We start from the raw sequence: 19,542 nt of genomic DNA, 5'->3' as shown, positions 1-19,542 counted from the left end.
TAACTGTGAGAGGTCAAAACTTGACGCATGCAACATAAACTTAGTAATGTCATCCAGGAACAAGTATTTTGACGCACTTTTTTATTTGTTTGTTTAAAAAAAACTAAAAAAAAACTTTGAGATGTATGAAAATAACCTTGCATGTCCTCCATTTTCTGTTTTTCTCAGACCAATAAAAGCCTGATTGGTGCACTCCTATTTATTAATTTTCAGTTCTGCTAAAACATGTCTTTTTATGTCAAACAGGTGTTGCGAGTGCAGCGCTTCACTGTCCCACTGGTATTATGAGAAAGATGGACGGCTTTATTGCAAGAGGGATTACTGGGCCAAGTTTGGGGAGCTGTGCCACGGCTGCAACGACCCGATCACCACCGGTCTCATCATGGTAAGAGCAGACTCATCTCTCAGCGGCCCCGCTCCCCCGCTGGCTCTTTGTTAGCTGATAAAACTCGAGTTACACCAGGCCAACACATTTTTGTCGGCCTGGTTATTGTGTGACAACATGTGTGGATGCATGCCAGACCTGTAACTGACCCTGATCGCGTTAGCTGCACCAGATTGTTTTCCAGACCACCTTTGAAAGCAAGGGCTGTTCATGGGATAGAAGGGCAGATCGGATTGACAACAGATTGGTGACAGAAACGGATAAACAACCTAGTCTCTTTCTGTGGAGAAGTGCTGCTGCATTATTGAGAAGACAAGATACCACAATCAGAGACTTTCTGTTTGGTGATTGGTGACTTAATCACAAATTTCCAAAGCTTGAGTAACGATTTTCATAAAAATCAGAAAGACTTTGTGCAACAGAAGCAGAAATGCAGAAAAAATGTGTATGTTTGCCTAAAAACAAGCTGATGTCTATGCAGAGATCTCCTTGTAATGCTAATTAAAAACTGATATTGGAGCTTAAGGCTTTTTTCACACCAGAAAGGTCCTTTGGTCCACTAGTTTGGTCTTGACCAAATGTTGACTCTATTTTTCTCAAATGTATTTATATTTAAATTTCACTTTTTGCAAATGGACTATAACTCACTTTAACGCCTCTTAAGTGAGGATCTTTGCTTGATTTGATCAGGAATGACTACAGCAGCAAAGGCCTGGAAATGAAGGGAAGCTAGGAGACCTGCATGCAGCACTAATATTTTGCATATTTATCCTGTTGTTGCAGCTGTAAAATCACACAGCGTCAAGAGCAATTCATTCAACATAGATTTCAAGGCTTTTTTCTTAAATTCAGAGACAATGTCTCCAATTGCTGAGACCCACCACTTGCTGGCAGTAGTGGAACTAAGAAACGGATATGATTTTTGATGCTAGTTTACTACTGTGGGATGCTAAATCCAAAGAGCCGTGTACTTTTTTCTTTTGAGTTGGACTGGGGCTAGTTTGTATACATACCTTTAAGAAACCTGCAGCAGAGTCTGTTTGGAAGCACAAAGAGTGTGTCTTGGACTGGTTGTTTGGTTCAGCCCAGAAACGCTGGTCTGTTTAAAACAGGCTAAATTTGCCAGGTATGATTACACCCTGAATCTGATGCAAACTAATTAAAGACCCACCAAAAATGAACTGGAAAAGTCTTTTTTCTTCTTTTTTCATCAAGTTTAGAATTATATTTTTATTCTGTTATTCTGTTATTATTTTTTTTAGATTTCAAGTTGATTTGAAAATGGTAACAAAAAATGTCGTTGAACAAGTTGTTGACAAAACATTTATTCTCTGCTGCTTTTATGATATGTTGCTTTTTCCTGAAAACGGCATTACTTTTGGAAAGGACATTTAAAAAAATAAAAAATGATCAATTGCAGGTTTTAAATGTGAGTAAATTTAAACATAAAATCTATGATATAGTAAAAATGGCTTAAATTAGATGGATGAAAATGTTGTCATTTTGAACCAAAATGTTCATCCCTTCATGTAGTTTGTAAAAAGTAAAAAACGAATTTCCACAAGTAGATCAAGGGCAGTAAAATATTTATTGCATCTTTGATTTTTTTTTTTTTTTTTTTAGCATTTATGCTTGGAATTAATTATAAGGGCTAACTTCATATTTTATTGTTTTATTTCAGTCATAATGCAACATCAACCATCAATGTTTGTTTGTTTAAATCTCAGAATTAAATTATAATTGCTAACAAACATGTAATGACCTTTTTCGGGAGATTGCACTAGAGTTAATTGACTTTTAAGGGGATTATTTCTGGTTAATAATTTTATCGCCGACTGTTTCTGTTAATTAAATATGACGCAGCAGCTACTCTTTGCACATAAATAACTTGATAAATATTTTTTTCTCTGCACCTTAGTGTGGTGTGTATGTTTACCTTACGCCACCTTCAGACAGACAGGCAGTGCACTCTGTGATGTCCCTGCAAAATAAACAAATTACCCAGAGAGATTGCTGCTTCTCTCTGCTCTGGTTTATTGCCCCTCTCACTCTCCAGAGACACTGATCAACTGCAGCTGCACTTTAACAGATTTGACATCAGTCAGCTGCTCAATCTGTAATGCTGAGATGACCGTATCAATTGTATTACCTTGTTGACCTTTTCACCAAGGTCACGGGTGTATGCCTGAGCCCATTGGCTACTGTGGCTCCAGAGCTGATAAGCATGAAAACAGTGCTATTTTTAAAAATTCACCGATGCCACCGCACACTAAAAAACACAGCTGTAAATAAAACCAGTTTTATGACGCAGCGATGAGTCACAGCCTGCAGAGACAAAACGTTAAGCCTGGTGGTCAGTCTGTTAGAAATGGGCAACCAGGGGCTTTGTTTTCATTTCAACTGATCTCATCTCCCCTATTTTTACAATTTCTGTCATACAGTCATGCTTTGCATTAGCTTTACTTTAGAAGTGTTGTTTCCTTGGAGAAGTGGGTTAAAGTAGCATTTTTTGGCAGAGAATCAAATAGATTTGAAGTAAATCAGGTTGTGTTACACAAACAGTGGCTCTGGTTTGGGTCTACAGTGTGAAATAACACAACTTTAGTAAATAGCTTTTTATTAATTGTTGTGGAACAGGATTCATACAGCATATTTTCTCTATTTCCAGTGAAATGTTTGTCATGTTATCTTTGTATGCAGTAGGCGTGATTATTGACAAGGGTGTTGCGATGCGATACGTGTCACAATACGATATAATCACGATATTGCAATATCGTTATACTGCAATATTTTTCCCCGCTATCAAAATGTATTGTATAGATAAAAAAAAGCAAGTTTTGTGAATGCTCATCAGAAGGTATTGATGATTTAGTTATTTAGGTAACCATGTTGTTTTGGGTTTGAGTCAGTCCATGTCTTCTACTGTGAATTCCTCATCTACAGATGTGGTGCTGCGCTGCACAGCAAAAATGGCTCCACAGCACTATCTGGCAGAGTGGCGGTGCAGAGGTAGCCCATTTTCCCTTATAATTAAAAAAGGTAAAAATGTTTTGTTTTATTTAAATTGATATTAAGAACTGAGACATCGATATTATAACGAGCAGCGATATATCGCCAAATTTTTTTTTTTTCTTCCACACCCCTAGTATGCAGCAATTCTTCTATAATCACATACTTCAAACAGTGGATGACCATTTTTTTTCTGTGGTATCATGTGTAAGTACATACAACAAATAAGTCACAAGCATCATCATAATATCTTTGAATGCAATGAGAAAGAGCTGCTTGGATACAACGTTTAATAAATTGTTATATTTGAAGTGTGAGGCGTTTATGCTCTGCACTTTGATCATATAGGTAACTGGAATTCAGATGCAGTCAGTGCCTAGACCTGATCTGTGTGTGGTTGAGAGAGTAGCGATAACAAAATGATGGGAACATTGTGCAATGCTAAAAAGAAAGGGAAGTTTTTAGAAAATTTGCCTTAAAGTATCACAATGAAATACTTTCCTGATATCATGCTGCTCTAGTTTTAGCTTGGCTTTATTTTTTCAGACTCCTCTTACCTTTTGAAGTAGTAAATCACTGTAATATTTAGGGCTGCAACTAACGATTATATTGCGAAAAATTTATCTGTTGATTATTTTTTTCAATGAATCGATTAATAATCACAGCAAAAGGCTCCTTAAAGAAGATTTTTTTATAGAATTAAACCAACTGAAACTTTTCTAGTTGAGGAGTTCTGGGTAAATCATATTGAGAGAAGAAAACATTTTTTTTTAAATCTTAAATACAACTTGTTTTTATATTGTTTTAAAATTTTGGTATAATTACTGCTCTAAGTGGGTTGCTCTTTCAGCTAAATGCATGTTTTACATTCTCTACACTCCAGTTGACGATTAATTGATTACTAAATTATTGGATGATTATTTCAATAATCGATTTATTAGATTAATTGTATCAGCTGTAGTAATATTTAACTATTATAATAAACTCTATTGCTGATTGTCAAAAACGACTGAGTAACTGCAGTACACCTTTAGACATTAGATATGTAATTTATTTGCAGGGAGATTCAAAACCTTAATTGATAGAGCTGAATGATTTTGCCAAAAATCTAAAATGTGATTATTTTTCACCACAACTGAGCTTTTATTTTCGATTTTCCTTTCTTTTTTTTTCTTAACTCACAGCTTGAAGAAGTTTCACCCCAGGCTTTTGGTTTTTGAAAGCTTGCTTACACAGAGTCCATTGTTAGAGGACTTTACTGTAACCATTGAGTGTAAAACTGTTTACTTTTACTTGCATGCATGGACCTGCAAGCTAGCTGCAAATCACTCTACCTTTCTGTATGGCGACATCCCCACTTCAAGCATTTAACCACCGCCTAAAGGGCTGGACAGAGAAATGTAGTGTCCTGTTCTTGTTAAATATAGTGTGATTAAAAATCAGTGCCTCTTTGATTTGAATATTGCATTTTGTTAAAATGTGGTCTTATTGCAAAAGCCATTAATTTCCTTGCCCTAATTATTGAAAGTTTTTTTTCATGTTTCATCGTATCAAAATGTATGACATAAAGTATCTGAATCCTTTTTTATATTTATAACCCTAATTGATTTTGAGGATCAAGATTTTAAGAATTCTTTTCTCTCATTAGTATCAAAGGGGGAAAAAAGGTTGTTAAAGGATCAGGTCAGGATTCACCTATCTTTAATTTTCTTTTCTACTGATTAGTGGTTTAATTACTCTACATTTGTTTCCACTTTACCATGTAAAGCCCCCCTTGTTGTTCAGGCTGTTTTTCTAAGATTTCAGAATATTTTGTGTTGCACAATAACACTGCATAATGCGGACTGTTTGTCTGTTGGCTCAGAATGAGCCTCTTATTCTCGGCAGTGTCAGTGTTGGGTAAATAGAGAGTCATTCAGCTGGAGAAATGGCTTTCAGTTATTTACAACCTTACTGATTAATGTGCTGGTTGAAGAGTCGACTGATCTAACATGAATTATCCCCCTTTTCTGCTTTCTGTTGTCATCCAGTCAGAGCTATTACACCTGCAACAATCTCACATTTAGTTTTAGCAAATGTTAATGATGAATCGGGAACATTTGAATTATGCAGTCTTTGGTTTGGTGTTATCAGTGTGATGCAGAGACTGTGACATGATTTAGAGTTTTTGCAACAGTTCAGCTGTCTGATGGCGTTGGGGAAGAAGCTGTTTTGGAATCTGCTGGACCTGCATCGAATTCAGCAAAGCCTCTTTCCAGAGGGCAGCAGGGAGAACAGTTCATGGTGGGGGTGTGAGGGGTCATTGATGATGTTATGGGTTCGGGACACGCAGCGCTGGGATGAAATGTCTTTAATGGAGGGAAGAGGAGCCCCGATGATCCTCTCTGCTGTTCTCACTACTCTTCTCACCTTCTTCCAGTCTGAGGCGCTGCAGCCTCCACACCACACAGTGAGACAGCTGGTCAGAACACTCTCTATGGTGCTTCTGTAGAAGGTGGTGAGGATGGGTGGGGGTAGGTGGGCTCTCCTCATCCTCCGCAAGAAGTACATGCACTCCTGTGCCCTTTTGACCAGTGAGGTGGTGTTTAATGTCCAGGTGAGGTTGTCTGTGATGTGCACCCCCAGGAATTTGGTGCCGCTGACCACCTCTACAGCTAAGCTGATGAGCAGTGGAGTTTGGTTAGGCCGGTTCTTCCTGAAGTCCAAAATGATCTCCTCTTTCTTAGGTAGTAAAATAAAATAGTGCTGGGATCTGTTTTGCTTTGTGAGGATCCAATTGAAAAAATGAAAAAAGCTTTTGTTTACCAAAAAGAACGTTGTTTTTTAATATGTTTGAGTTCATCTTCAGCTTTGACTCGCATCCAAACCGAGCAGAGGAACAGACTGGATGTAGAGAACAGCCCGGTATGAGCTGTTTTTCACACTGAGCTATCGGAGCTCATCAAAGCAGCTCTGGTTTCTTAATGATAAAAAAGTAAAACTAATTAAGTCAGTCTGACATTAACTTTTGTTCTGCATTTTGTTCCCAATTCATCACGTTTAAATGTGATTATAAGGGAGGTACTCACACAAGCTCCAGTTTTATAAATACAGGTTTATAATATGGCTTAATTTTGTATTTATTTAGATTCCTTACTAACTTCCAGGCAACATATGTATGTTGTTTGTTTTTTTTGAGATGGAAAACATAAAATGCCTTAAATTTAGATGCTCAAATTAAAAGATTAAGTTAAATAATTTTTATTTTATAATCAGTTATTGTACGTTCGACTTTTGTACAATCATCAATACTTTACACTGAGAGGGGTTGTCATGGTAAGACAAAATGGTATAAGGGGTACAAAAGTCAAAAAAGGATTTAAGAAAATAATCAGTTCACCCCAAAATCTCTTAATCAGTATAAAACTCACAGTAACCCATAATTGACAGTGGATTGTTTCCATCTTGCCCAATGTATAGGAAAAAAATTATATTAAAAAATATTAATTAACTACTTTACCCAGCAGAGTCTGATCCAATCAGCAGCGACTGAAACCCAGCGCAATATTTATGTCCGCTTCGAGGTGCTCAAAATATGGGCTGATGTTTGTTTCACACTAAGAGACCAAACGGTCCGCACTTACTGTCTCAGCTTAATTTATACCTTTACTATTTTTCTTAAGATATTTACAGGTGAAGTGACCTTAATCAGGTGTTTTCACGTGTCCCAGAGTCTTAAATAAGCAGCTTTCTGTATCTTCAGTCATGTAATGTCACCTTTTGTCTGGTGGTTCTCTGTGGAGATATGCCAGATTTTCTTGTTTTTCTGCGATGCAAATTGTTCTGAAACAGCAGGAAGAGGAATCAAAGTTGTTTCTGGGAAATCACAATAACTTGGAAATCTTTGAGGTATTTTATGTTCCCTTTAGAAACTCCCAAAAACTTGAGAGATTGCATCATGGTGTTTACTGTACCTCCAATGACATTCCTCTGGTTCTGGGGTTTTGTTGTACTTTCTCTTCTTTATAATATATATTTTATTTACTAAGCTATTATATGTAGAACATCTTAAGATGAAATGGATTAATTTATTGAAGTTTACTTTTATTTTGTAGTATTATTGAGTTTAATGTGGTATTATGTCATATAACAGTCATATGTTTACATTATTTCACTGCTGCTTACATTTTATCACTGCTGCACTTTAAAAATGGAAATGTCTTGATAGCTGTACTAAAAGAAATTTCTTTTTTCATACACTCTGTGTGTATAAAATGATAAAGTCTGTCTAATTCTAAGTATTTTTTAAGTTAAATGCAAAGCGCGGAGATGATCAAGATATTTAGTTTTACTGATTCAACCTCAAACTTAATGGAAAGTCCCAGATCTACATTCTTTTTTTACTACCCCCCCACTGGTATTGTGTAGCTCTGTATGACTGGGAATCTGCCTACTATTCCTGTAAATACCTCATGGTTGTTTTCTCCTCCAACTGAACACAGGGACATCTGTTGTTGAGAAATAGCTTTATTGCAATGTTTCTGGTTGTTTGTTTGAAAGAGTTGTTAGGGGGTTTCCTGAATTAGGGTCAAATTTATCACTTTTGCAACATGAAGTATGCTAACTTGTCTCCACTGCAGGGGTAGGAGGTCCATATCAAGTATATTTGTTATGTTCAACTCGCTTGACGTGTTTTCACTCGATCAGACCTTGCCTGAAATGGGCAGACTCTATGCTATCTGATATTTTTACTTTAAAACCTTCAACTGGAGACCTGTGCTGACTTTACTTCTCATTTCCTCCTCTTGGTGTGGAAACAGTGACGAAAGCGTCACCTTCTGTAGGCTGAAATCCCCCTGAGGTGTAGCTGTGGGCTGTTTTGGTTTCACTTCTGACCTCTGTAACAACAAACAGGCTATTAAACTCAAACTTTTGCTTTTTGGACAAATTCTTCAACATAATTTATGAGTCACAGATCAAATGTATCTCTACTTATATACAGAGTTTTGCAGATTTAGATAAGGACGAAACTAGTGACTACTAGCTATGTAATACCTGTCTCACAGGTACTATAGACCTGTAAGACAGGTCTGTAATACATGACTTACAGCAAAACCAGAGTAATGCATGTTATCATGATGAGGGAGTACTACTTAAAGAACAATACTTTGCTTCAGAGTCTATGACTCTTTGAGTCTCTGCTTCATACTTAACTTGGCCTTGAGGTCAAGAACTCAAGGTATGACTGAATGGGGGAGTTATATTAACAACCTGAATCTCATGCAATAAGGGAGTCAGTGTGGATCCTTTGAGTAAAGGATTGTGTTATCTCCTCTTGGTTGCCTTAGTTTATGCAATTGTTTAGTTGCTATGGTAACCTACACTATGTGTTATCTTTCATATTTTTTGATGGTAGCCTCCAGAATGCGGTGCACACAAGACGGCTCTATCGTCATCTTAAAGGGTGCGTCGGATTCAAATATTGGGATTTCCTAGAGCCTCTATTATTAATGGGTAATAACCTGTTGGCTGTGTCATCATATTAAAATATTGAACTTAAAGAGAGGATCACCATTGTGATTGCAAATATACTTTTGGTTCTTCAATGAAACAGCTTTTCTTGATACTTTTAGATTTATTTCTGTTAGAAATTTTCACTCCACTATATTCTAATATTGAGCCTTTATTTTCTGGTTGTAGTCGCAACTGCTGTTTGAGTTGGTTTAAAAAAAGATAAAGTTAAATTCCCACCCTGGTCTGAACCTTTTTGTTATGTTTTATTTTTTATAATAATAATCAAACTTTATTGATCTTACGCTGTAGAAATTAACCTCTGCATTTAACCCATCCCCTTAGGGAGCAGTGGGCTGCCAGTGTGTGGCGCCTGGCGAGCAGTGTGGGGTTAAGGGTTTTGCTCAGGGACCCAGAGTGGAGGCTGTGGGAATCGAACCGGAACCTTCGCAGAGCACAAGAGCACTGCTCTAACCACTATTGGTGATGTGAACTTACTCACCCAAGTTCAGATCAAATATCTGGACATAGACACCCTCAGAAAGTGGCTCTTAGCCTGCTTCCTAATTGACATTTTCTTGTGTGAATATGAACCACGTTTAATCTAATCTGACGTCAAACAGAAAAATGTTTTGTAATGAATGAGGCAACGCAGGAGGGCTCATGATAGCTGGTGTTGATCCAAAATGAGAAGTAAAATGTTGTTAAACCTGCTCTGAATTAGCAGAGTTCATTTAGCCAAGTTGCAGTGCGAACAGCACCAAGTGAAACCCTTTTCTAGTCCAAACAAGAGGACCAAAACACTTTCCTGAAGTAAAGCCACCGATTTATGTCTTGCATCCTTAAAGTCCATCTACAGACACTTGCACTTTAAAGACCTGATGCTAACCTTTGAATTGTATAAATAGTTTTAAGGTTTAACTCACTAACTGTAGCCTACAGCATGTATGGTAAATCTGATATAAAGAGGCTGAATGTACGGTTTAAGACACTTAGAAATTAAAATTGAAGAAATTAAGTTTTATAAGAAATAGAATTTTAGCCAAATAAAAACCTGATAGAAACTAAAAAACAAATGGTTAAAGATTAGTATTTTGCAGTAAAACATCAACAAGTATACTTATCTTACGAGTGAAAATTAAATGAACAACTCTGAGTGGCCTATATTGCATAACGAGACAAACCTGTTGTAGAATGATTTCAGTCCTTATGGTGAATTCTCAGCACCTGATACTGATTCACAAAGAAAAAGAGAAAAAAGGAGAATGTTGCCCTAAACAATCAGCTGTTTGTCTTGAACGACTCATTTTTGTCTTGGATGGGATTGTGTCACCATAGCAGGTCCTGACGAGCTCTATGCTGGAATTGAGGTGTGTGAGACTCAGAGTGAAGCAAGGTTGTGATATCGGTTCAAGTTTTTTTGGCGAAGGTATCCTACATAGAAATTTTCCACAATTTCAATTCAGTTAAATCTGAATGGTTCAAATAATCAATTTCAATTCAGTCTGTTAAACCTGTTTTACTTTTTTCCTGCGTTTTTCAGTGTTGTCCATTTTCCAATGCAGTGTGCAGAACACCAACAATAATTTAATCACGGTTTAGTCCACCTGGATTCTGTCTCCACCACTTTAGCATGACAACCAGCAGGATGCACATGTTTGACCATCTATTAATAACTCAGACAGTTGACATGGCAAACATGTTTCAGCCTTGGTATCCTACACGCTGCTGTATAAGTAAAGGGAATGTCTTGTTTCAGTTTACTTTATTTTAAATATGAAGCGCGTCTTTTGAAAAATGGGGAAAGTGGAAAACGGGAAGCAAAAGAACAAGAAGAACAAGCATAAAGCTATAAAAAGAAACCGGCTAGTTATTAGAAACGGCTTATTTTTAGCTGGATTGTTTATTACTCAGTTCATTTTCAAATCCTTAAAGGCACCATACTAAGCCTTAGCAGATCACACCGACTACTAATTAGTAAAAAAAAAAAAAAAAAATTTCCTTTTTCATCATAAGTTATTTTAATACGTTTTGGTTTGTTAGAAGGTTTTCAGATCTATGTTTTGTTTATTTACGCTACAAGAGGGTGAGATAGCACAGACCTTTTTGAATATAGCTGTAAAATTGAACAGAAAAAATAGCTGCATTTATTTTTTTTTAATCCTTTTTTTATCCTCTTTAAAGAAATATAGCATGATCAACAATTCTCACAGCCTCCTGGAAATCCTGAGATATAGATCGACATTCCTTAGGTAAAAACGCATAGAGGCAGGTATTTTTGTTATGCTAGATATGATTTCAGAGCCTTTCTCTGAGATAAAATACCAAAGCTAATTTAACACCTAATGTTTGCTTCCTAACAGCAGGAAGAAAAAAAAGGAATTCTAGCTTTACTTAACATTGATATGACGTTTACAAACTTCAAGTTACATGAATGGGATTTAATGCAATTGACAATCACATGCATGGTCCTCAAAATGTTTAAGAATAAAGAAAGAAATAATAATAGAAATAATAGAAATAGATGAGTTGTAACTTTTCTAAGTTTTAACCGGATGAAGTATAAAACAATCTGAGGCATGTGAACACCTTCTACTCTAGTTTCTCTTCAGACTGGTTTCATTTACCCACTTATGTCACTGGAAATGACATAAGTTTAGGTCAAAGGAAGTAGTTTCAGCCCTATAAGCTATATAAACCAGATGATCATTTTCTGGACGTAACGTAACGTCCTTAAGAATCTAAAATAGACGTGTTTTTTAAAAGTAATGGGAACCTTTTTTTTGTCTCTGCTGCAGTTTGCTATCTATAGTCTAAACATGGTTTTGGTTCCTGTTACCTGTTGATTCAACACTGCTGCAGTATCCTTTAAACAATAATTGTGTTATAAGGAAGATTATTCATAGGGAGAGTTAAGTGGATTATTTGAATTTGTTGAAACAGTCCTAATTAATCCATAAAAATTCTGAAGAAAGCCTGAATGAGTCTAGCAGGCTACTGGAAAATCTATGAAGAGGACGCGTGTGAGCAGATTAAGGGGAGAGGAACTTTCTACAGACAACGTCAGGGGGTAGGAGGGGTGGAGGTGGAGGTGTGCGCGCTGGAAGCAGCTGGCTGGTTAACGGGTGGGCACATGCACCCAGAGTAGGCGGTGCCAGACAGGAAACGATGAGGTCATAGCTACAGTGAGAGGGTAGATGAAGAGGAGAGGGATAGGGTGGAAGATCTTGGAGGAGGGACATTGATTCAGAGATGAGCTCAGCTGCAAAGGCGTGGGCTGCTCTCCTCCCTCCCCCTGCAGCTCTCTGGCTCTGCTCGCCTCGGCTGCTGCCAGTGTTTTGTTGTGACTGCGAGGGGGAAATGCTCGCCTCGGTAGAATGAACTAGAAGAGCGAGGACGAGACTGACATGGTGGGAGACTTGTTTTTCTGGAGCTTCTGCTGTCTCAGGCTGTGGAGACGGGATAAGAAGGTGAGGATGATCACTGCTGCTGCGCCCACTTCCTGGACGCCCTATGGATTATTTAGAGTATTCATGAGCCGGTGAGGAAGCAGGCAGGGAGGCTGACGGACACACGGTCTGACGCCTTGCTTTTGCAGAGTCACAAAGTGGTTTGAAAATTTCAAGCTGAATTCAAAATGTGATGCCGTACTTTGTAGGTCATAAAAAGTAGGCCAGTGTATCACTACAGATCTGCTTCTTTTTGCTCTTTTTTCATCGTTTCATGGACAACTGATGAGATATGGCATGCTTTCCATTTCAGATGCTCTTTTTTTATGTTTCAAAAAGTGCATTCAGTTTTGTTTTTTGCTTTTTATTTACCACTTAAGTTTGCTTTTCAGCTGCAGCGATGAGAGTCCACATTTCATTATGGTGGATGTGAGTTGCAGAGCAAGCAGTCAGAATACATTAATGCTTCCCAAAGAGGCGGCCTGTGTAAATACTGTGTTACTGTACTGTTGCTGATAGAAGGGAGTTTCCATTCAGAGGCAGTGAATGTGGCCCACTGTCTTCACTCTTCATTCCAGTTCCATTCCACTAAATAATACCCACTGGGAATTAAAGTGAGTGCATTTGGCAGGCTTCATTTGACCTCGTGTGCTCAAACACCCTGAATCACAGCTTTCTACTGTATGTCACCCATATTTATGTCAAGGTTTCTTCTATTATTATTATTATTATTATTATTATGCTTTCTGCCATATCTTTTTTTTACATAAGACTATTATTATTATTTTAAATTAATATATTGGATCATTTGTGAGGTAGAGCAGAATATGGGTACCACCAATGTAGTCTGGTTATTCACTTTATTCACATTATTTAATGTCAATACTAAGAGAAACTTCCTTTCTAGAAACTTCCTAGAGATAAACGACTCCTTTAGTGAAGGGGAACTAAAAATAGTTCAAGACTTAAAGGGTTGTTTTGGTTTCTCCTCTTTGAAGAAATTTATTGGTTTTAACAAATAATAGGTTCAGTTCAAGTTTGTGTTGCTATTAATATTTCTGATGCATTTCAATTTTGCAAAATGCAACCAACAAAGATTGTGAAATTGCATGAGGAATTTGAAGAATGTCACAGTGGAACATCTGTGATCAAACTTTACTAAAACAGGAACTGAATGACAGATGACTAATATAAACAGCAACCAAGAATTAAAAATAAGACATGGAGGGGGAATTTTTGAATTACCTTTTTTTTTTTTTTTTTTCAAATGTCAAAATCATTTATAAGTATGCATGGTATTTAATGATAAAATATCTAAGTGACTGTTGTTTTATTTAAAAGGAAATGAAATTAAATGCATGAAATGAAAATCAACATTTTTAAAACAACATGAAAAAAAAATCATGGGAGATAGATGGTGTTATAAGTGCCAAAACAATTAATACCATTAATTGATTATTGAAGTAATCATCAACTAATTTAGTAATTGATTAATCCTTAAGATTGCAAAAAATATATATCAGTATTTTGTATTTAAGGTTTTAAAAAAATATTTTGTCTGTCAATATTCTCAATCCAGAACTCCTCATGTGGAAAAGTTTTAGTATCACCTGGTTTAATTTTCTTTCAACAAATCTTTAAAGAATCTTTGGCTATATTAATTGATTAGTCGAAAAAAATAATCGACAAATTAATAGATTTTCAAAATAATCATTTGTTGCAGCCCTAGATTTTTTTTTCATATAATGCTTCCCATCATCTTTGCCATTTAACCCATGGGTAAGAATGTTTGGAGAGCAGAAATTTCTGCAAATGCAATTATTTCATGTATATCTACAGAAAAGAAACTCATAGAAATGTTAAAATTGCATCATATAACCATTAATATAGATCAGATGCTGCAGAATGATAGTTTAACAACACTCAACTTCAACAAGGAGATACATTTCAAAATTATTATTTTTTTTCCATTTCTAAATTTAATGTTTTAAATGACATTTTATTTTGTTCTCTGGGCTTCTGTACCATTAAAATAGACAAATACATGATTCCTAGTTTATGTTTCAAAGCTCAGTTAACAAATTGATCAGTTAACTGACTGAATGAGGAAATAATGGGATGATTTCTCAAAATTCACCCTGTTACCTTTAATATTTATTTTATCTAAAAGCTCTATTGACAGTTTTATCTCTAAAATTTTAAGTAGAGAACCTCATTTGCAATTATAATTAAAGACAAATGTGTTACATTTTTTTTTTTTCGATCATAATGAAAGTTTTTTACTCTCTAAACACACTACCAGAGTCGTGTCTGATGAACTTTACTTTGAGTTTATCAATAACGTAACTTTCTTATTTATTTATTTATTTATTTCCATTGGTTGGTTTTAATTCAGTTCTTGTCATTTTAGAAAAAATCAGATTAAAAGTTATTTTATGTAGACTTATTTTGATTAAAAGAATGATCACTACATTCATAGAGCAAAGTTTGTCAATATTTAGAAATATTCCGGGTGAACTTTTCTTACCATTAATTACTGCATGCAGAGGCTATAAAATAATGTTTGGTGCTCAATGATGTACTTAGTTGAAATGCCCAAATTGCCGTAGAATTATAAGTGTGCTTCTTTCTTTATAAAGAACTTGTATCCTTCAAATAAATATGCATTCTTCTATTTACTGCAATCATACTACAAAGCTCTTGCTGTGGAGGGTTTTGCACCCTTTAGGCTCAGACCCTGGGATTCATAGAAGAGGCTGATTTTGGTCACAGATGGAGATAAAAATGAAGAACCACAGTCATAAGCGTGATGATGAGCTCATACACACAGACACAACACACCCACTGCCCTGATGAGAAAGATCGAGATATCCAGGGTAACCAAACATGTGATGCCTCTCGACTCCGTTTCATGGAAGATTCTAGTTATAATGTTTTGGTTAAAATACTTGAATCCTTGATTTGTCTTTGCATCCGTTCATCCAGAAGGGAAGGAGGTCTTTAATGAAACAGGAACAGCTGTCTGCCTCTAAATGGGTGTGTGTGCCCACATGGCAGGCAAATGGCAGCCTAAGTGACGGGCTGTGTCCAGACGACACCCTTTACACGTCCGTCCAGCTGTCCTCTCTTCCTGTCTGGTCCTTTTTTTTTTCTTTACATAGTTCCACCTTAAAGTGACACAAAGACAGAGAGGAAATCCACATAGAAGATGCAAAGCCCAGAATTATGACTGGATGGTTGTTAGACCTTTTTCCTCTGCTGTGTTCATAGTTAATTAATCGTTTAATTGGGCCATTTGGGGTCCTCATTAAAACCCTCAGCGCAGTCAGTTTTTCTCCTTAATAAACTCAATAGATTTCTGTTTGAGGTTTTTATTCATCCTCTGACCCAAACAGATGGTTATTCAGTCTCTTCTGCATGTTTGAGTTAAAGATAAAAGAAATGCAGAAAGTCTGGCTGTTCTTGTATTAAAGTGGAACGGTGCCATATTACTGCTGAGTTTCTTGGGGTTTTATTTTGGATTTGTTGAACATGTTGCAGTTGATTTCTAAACACCCATTTCATAAATTTGACTTTTTTCCTTTTTTAGCTTATTCTGATTTTTCACAGTTAAAAGAAGGACTTGGGTTCAACTATCTGAATACATTAAGAATTGATCTGATGGAAAAATGACATGTTTTAATTCAAAATGCAACAATAGTTGCAGATTTCAGGAAATTTTCAGTGAAATTTAGGCCAATTTCTTAATGTATCTCTATTTATTTGTGAGACATAAATGCTTTGACTTAAGCTTTTGGTTTGAAGGTCTCAGGGCAGAGTAGAGGTATGTTTTATAAGCTGACTCCCGTTGGCATTTTATTTTGTCCTGCATAGAGGCTTGACTCGCAAACTATATGGTAATTGGATGTATTAATCCATGTTGCACCTTATTAGCAACATTAGCAATGCAGAGCGTTGTAGTTGAAGGGATCCTTTGAAGGTTTGACTCTTTGAAATAAAATTCTGCCTCAGAAAGCAAAAAATGAAATAACAAGAGCAGCCTCCAGGGAGGAACCGGCTCTTGAGGACTCTGCCTTTGGTGCTGACCGCTGTTGCTCATGTTTAAACATTGATCCTCATTAGTATTTGAGTGGACAGTTTATGTGCATTGACAGGAGATGGATTTACCTGTAGGAGTTAAAGGAGGTTGTTGGTATTAGTGGAGGAAAGGGGTGTTTAATCAGTTGCTTTAGTGGAGGAGTCAGCAAGAATGGGCAGTGGATGTTTCAGACGTGATTTGTTTTCTTTAGAATAATTAAAATAAATAAATTATTGAAGCAAGTAATGCAATTAAAAGGGAGTGTTTGGGTCTAAATATTTGCCATTAAGGTACACTTAAAGAGTTGTTTATTTGAACTGTTTCTCCTATGTGCAAAACATAAAGAGCTACAACTCCTATGCCCCCCGCCCGACAAATGAGCCTCATCATCAGATCTGTCTGTGTGAATTATTTCCTCATTTCCTGCTCTGTTTTTAGAGCAATAACTCAATTCCATTTCTTGTTTACAAAACTGCCCCCAGCTTCAGTCGACATCTGGCTGCAGCAAACTGGATCTCAGAGCGTGGCGCTCAACTTTAACGTCGGTGAACAGACCTCACCCTGCTTCCCAGATCGGTCATAAAACCCTCTCTAGCTTGTAACTCATTCTGCACCAATTCTTAAGTTTGTTTTTTCTTCTTTTAATTAGACCAATGATTGGTGGTCAACATGCACCGTCGATTTATTAAATGAACAATTAAGCATCATGTTTTGTTTTCTGTTCTTTTTACTTTCAGGTTGCAGGAGAACAGAAGTATCACCCAGAATGCTTCAGCTGTCTGAACTGCAGAGCGTTTATTGGTGATGGAGACACGTATGCTTTGGTGGAAAGATCCAAACTTTACTGGTGAGCATCTGGCGCCTCTTGCTCTATTTAAACGCAAAACATCAACATTTTTGAAATGGATAAAAAAAAAATAAAAAAAAATACTAAAACAATGCTTCTAAATCAGTTTTTCACAGTAAATCATTTATAAATCAAAAATGTTCAATGAGCTTTTCCAACACAGAGTGTTTGATCCTTATCTCTTTACTTATTTTCAGTGTTACATTAAAAAAAAACTCATAAATGATGATTTAAATGAGCGACTGAGGGACTAATCTAAAGCCTGCAATGGAAAAATGGGATTTTAAATATATCTTTCATAATTATTTGCACTCTTGGTAAAAAGAAGAATTTAAAAAGATTTAAGATGTATATTTTTTTCTATATTTATGAAGTCTTACTCAGAGAAATGTAGAAACGTCTAACCTTGCATTACATTTGATTAATGGAGAAAAAAAAAGTCTGTAAAAAGACATATTTGTGGAAATAAAACAACAAATGAGACTAAACCAGTAGATGATAAATGGGTTATTACTGGGTCGGCTGGTGTTATAACCATAAACAACTGGCCAAATGAAAAAAAAAATACAGCTTTTCAGCCACATTATACTATAGATTTTTCATAGAAAACTTGGCACTAGTATAAAATTTTGTTTTTCATAGAGTTTTTTTAAATGTAGGAACTCTTTTTCAGCTAGATTAATGTACAGAAATTAAAATTCTCATTTTGTTTTTCATAGAAGATTCACCTGCATGTAACAAATAAAGCCCAAAAACTGCAAAGCAGGAAACGATAAATAACAATCAAATCATGCAATTTCTGTATGATTTGATTGCAAAAATCTAAAAAATTGGTGTAAAATGCTATTAAACGCACATGTAGGATTTAAAAGGCATTATTTTGCACAAAGTATTGCTCTTCTGCACGCAAAGCCATGGCTTTATTTTAGATTAAATTAAGATGATTTAAACATGCACTAAGCTTTACCTGGGCAGCTATTTGTTCCATTTGTGCATTTTGCTTTTTTGCTGTTATGCTTGGAAAAAACAACTATTTATGTGAAAAAAATAAGATGGTTTGGTACTTAAAGGTCTTTTTCTCTTGAGGCTAAAATGGTAATCTGTCAGTTTAATTTTCTGCAGAAATATAAGAGGCTGACAGTGTGAGCTTCACATTAGCTGCTGCATTCTGTATATTTGTTCTTAACTACATCACCAGCCAGGATGTATGAGTGTCACAAGACAGTCTTTAAAACAGATGGTGGAATATTGTGCTTCAGAAGGCTTCAGGCACTCTGCAGTCGTATCCATCAGGCTGCTTTATGCAGGCGGCTTGTCTTACAGCTAAACTCTTTTACACAAAGGTAATTCAGCAGGTAACGTAACCCACACATGGGGATGATCTCATTCTCAGTCACTCTGAGTCACTCGCTGTTCAAATAAGGTTGAGAAGCAATAGAATAACATCTACCTGCTTCCAGTTCGCATACCTGCTTTTAAAATAGGAGGTTTTCTACTTTTAGGGCCAAAATGAACAAATGTAAAGGGGATCAAATTATGAGGCAATGATACATGTAGGCCATAAACGGTTAATGGTTTCCCTCCATGATGGTTAATGAAGTTAAGCCACTGAACCGTGGTCCTTGTTCTGAATCCTACATGTTTCTATAAACAGAAGGTCTAATTTGTCCGCTTTCAAAACTAATTTTCCGACGTTAAGGATCTGCTTCCTCGCAATTATTGTGTAGTGAGGGCCATGTGCTCAGGCTTCATCGCATCAACATCATGTGATTCTAGGACTGATGTAATGAGAATTTCTTTTCTCACAAGGTTTCTCACGCCTCCCTTCATAATTTCCATCTCTTCGTCTCTTTCGGCTGCAGCGGTCACTGTTACTACCAGACCATCGTGACCCCCGTGTCTCTGCCAGACTCGCCACGCTCTCGCATCCCGCACACCGTCACGCTCGTCTCCATTCCAGCCTCCAGCGAGGGGAACAACGGATGCAGAGGGCGGGGCTTTTCAGTTGCTATTGACCAGCCGCTCAGCCCTGCAAAGGGCTTCAGCCCAGAGCATGGACCCACCGTCAGAGTGTCACAGTGAGTTCACGCGACGATTCTATTTTTTTTTTTTTTTTTGCACAAAGAGACATAAGTATGACATTTTTGTTGAAGTAGTTTAAAACTACAGGCTTTTTAAAATCTTTGCTCTGGAGAACTTTAAAAGCATAAAACTTTGACACTTCTCTATTTAGAACCTGATTTTAATCCTGTAAAAAATCTTCATTAGGGAACCTTTTTCTATG

At 36.5% G+C, this 19,542-nt stretch overlaps 1 protein-coding gene across 1 annotated transcript in view; it reads left to right on the top strand.

Moving 5' to 3' along the window:
* Positions 1–246: 246 nt before the first annotated feature.
* The window catches only part of LOC107103990 (LIM domain kinase 1-like), a gene marked incomplete at its 5' end in the record, with an annotated part of 29,534 nt that continues 10,238 nt past the window's right edge, over positions 247–19,542 (top strand). The window contains 3 exons of the mRNA XM_015403867.1: positions 247–385; positions 17,149–17,258; positions 19,121–19,336. Coding sequence (XP_015259353.1) covers positions 247–385; positions 17,149–17,258; positions 19,121–19,336 — 465 coding nt within the window. The remainder of the gene's footprint in view (positions 386–17,148; positions 17,259–19,120; positions 19,337–19,542) is intronic.

This window comes from Cyprinodon variegatus, unplaced genomic scaffold, assembly GCF_000732505.1.
Source record: "Cyprinodon variegatus isolate N-32 unplaced genomic scaffold, C_variegatus-1.0 Scaffold1586, whole genome shotgun sequence".
NCBI lineage: Eukaryota > Metazoa > Chordata > Actinopteri > Cyprinodontiformes > Cyprinodontidae > Cyprinodon > Cyprinodon variegatus.
This window is presented reverse-complemented; position numbering and strand designations above follow the sequence as displayed.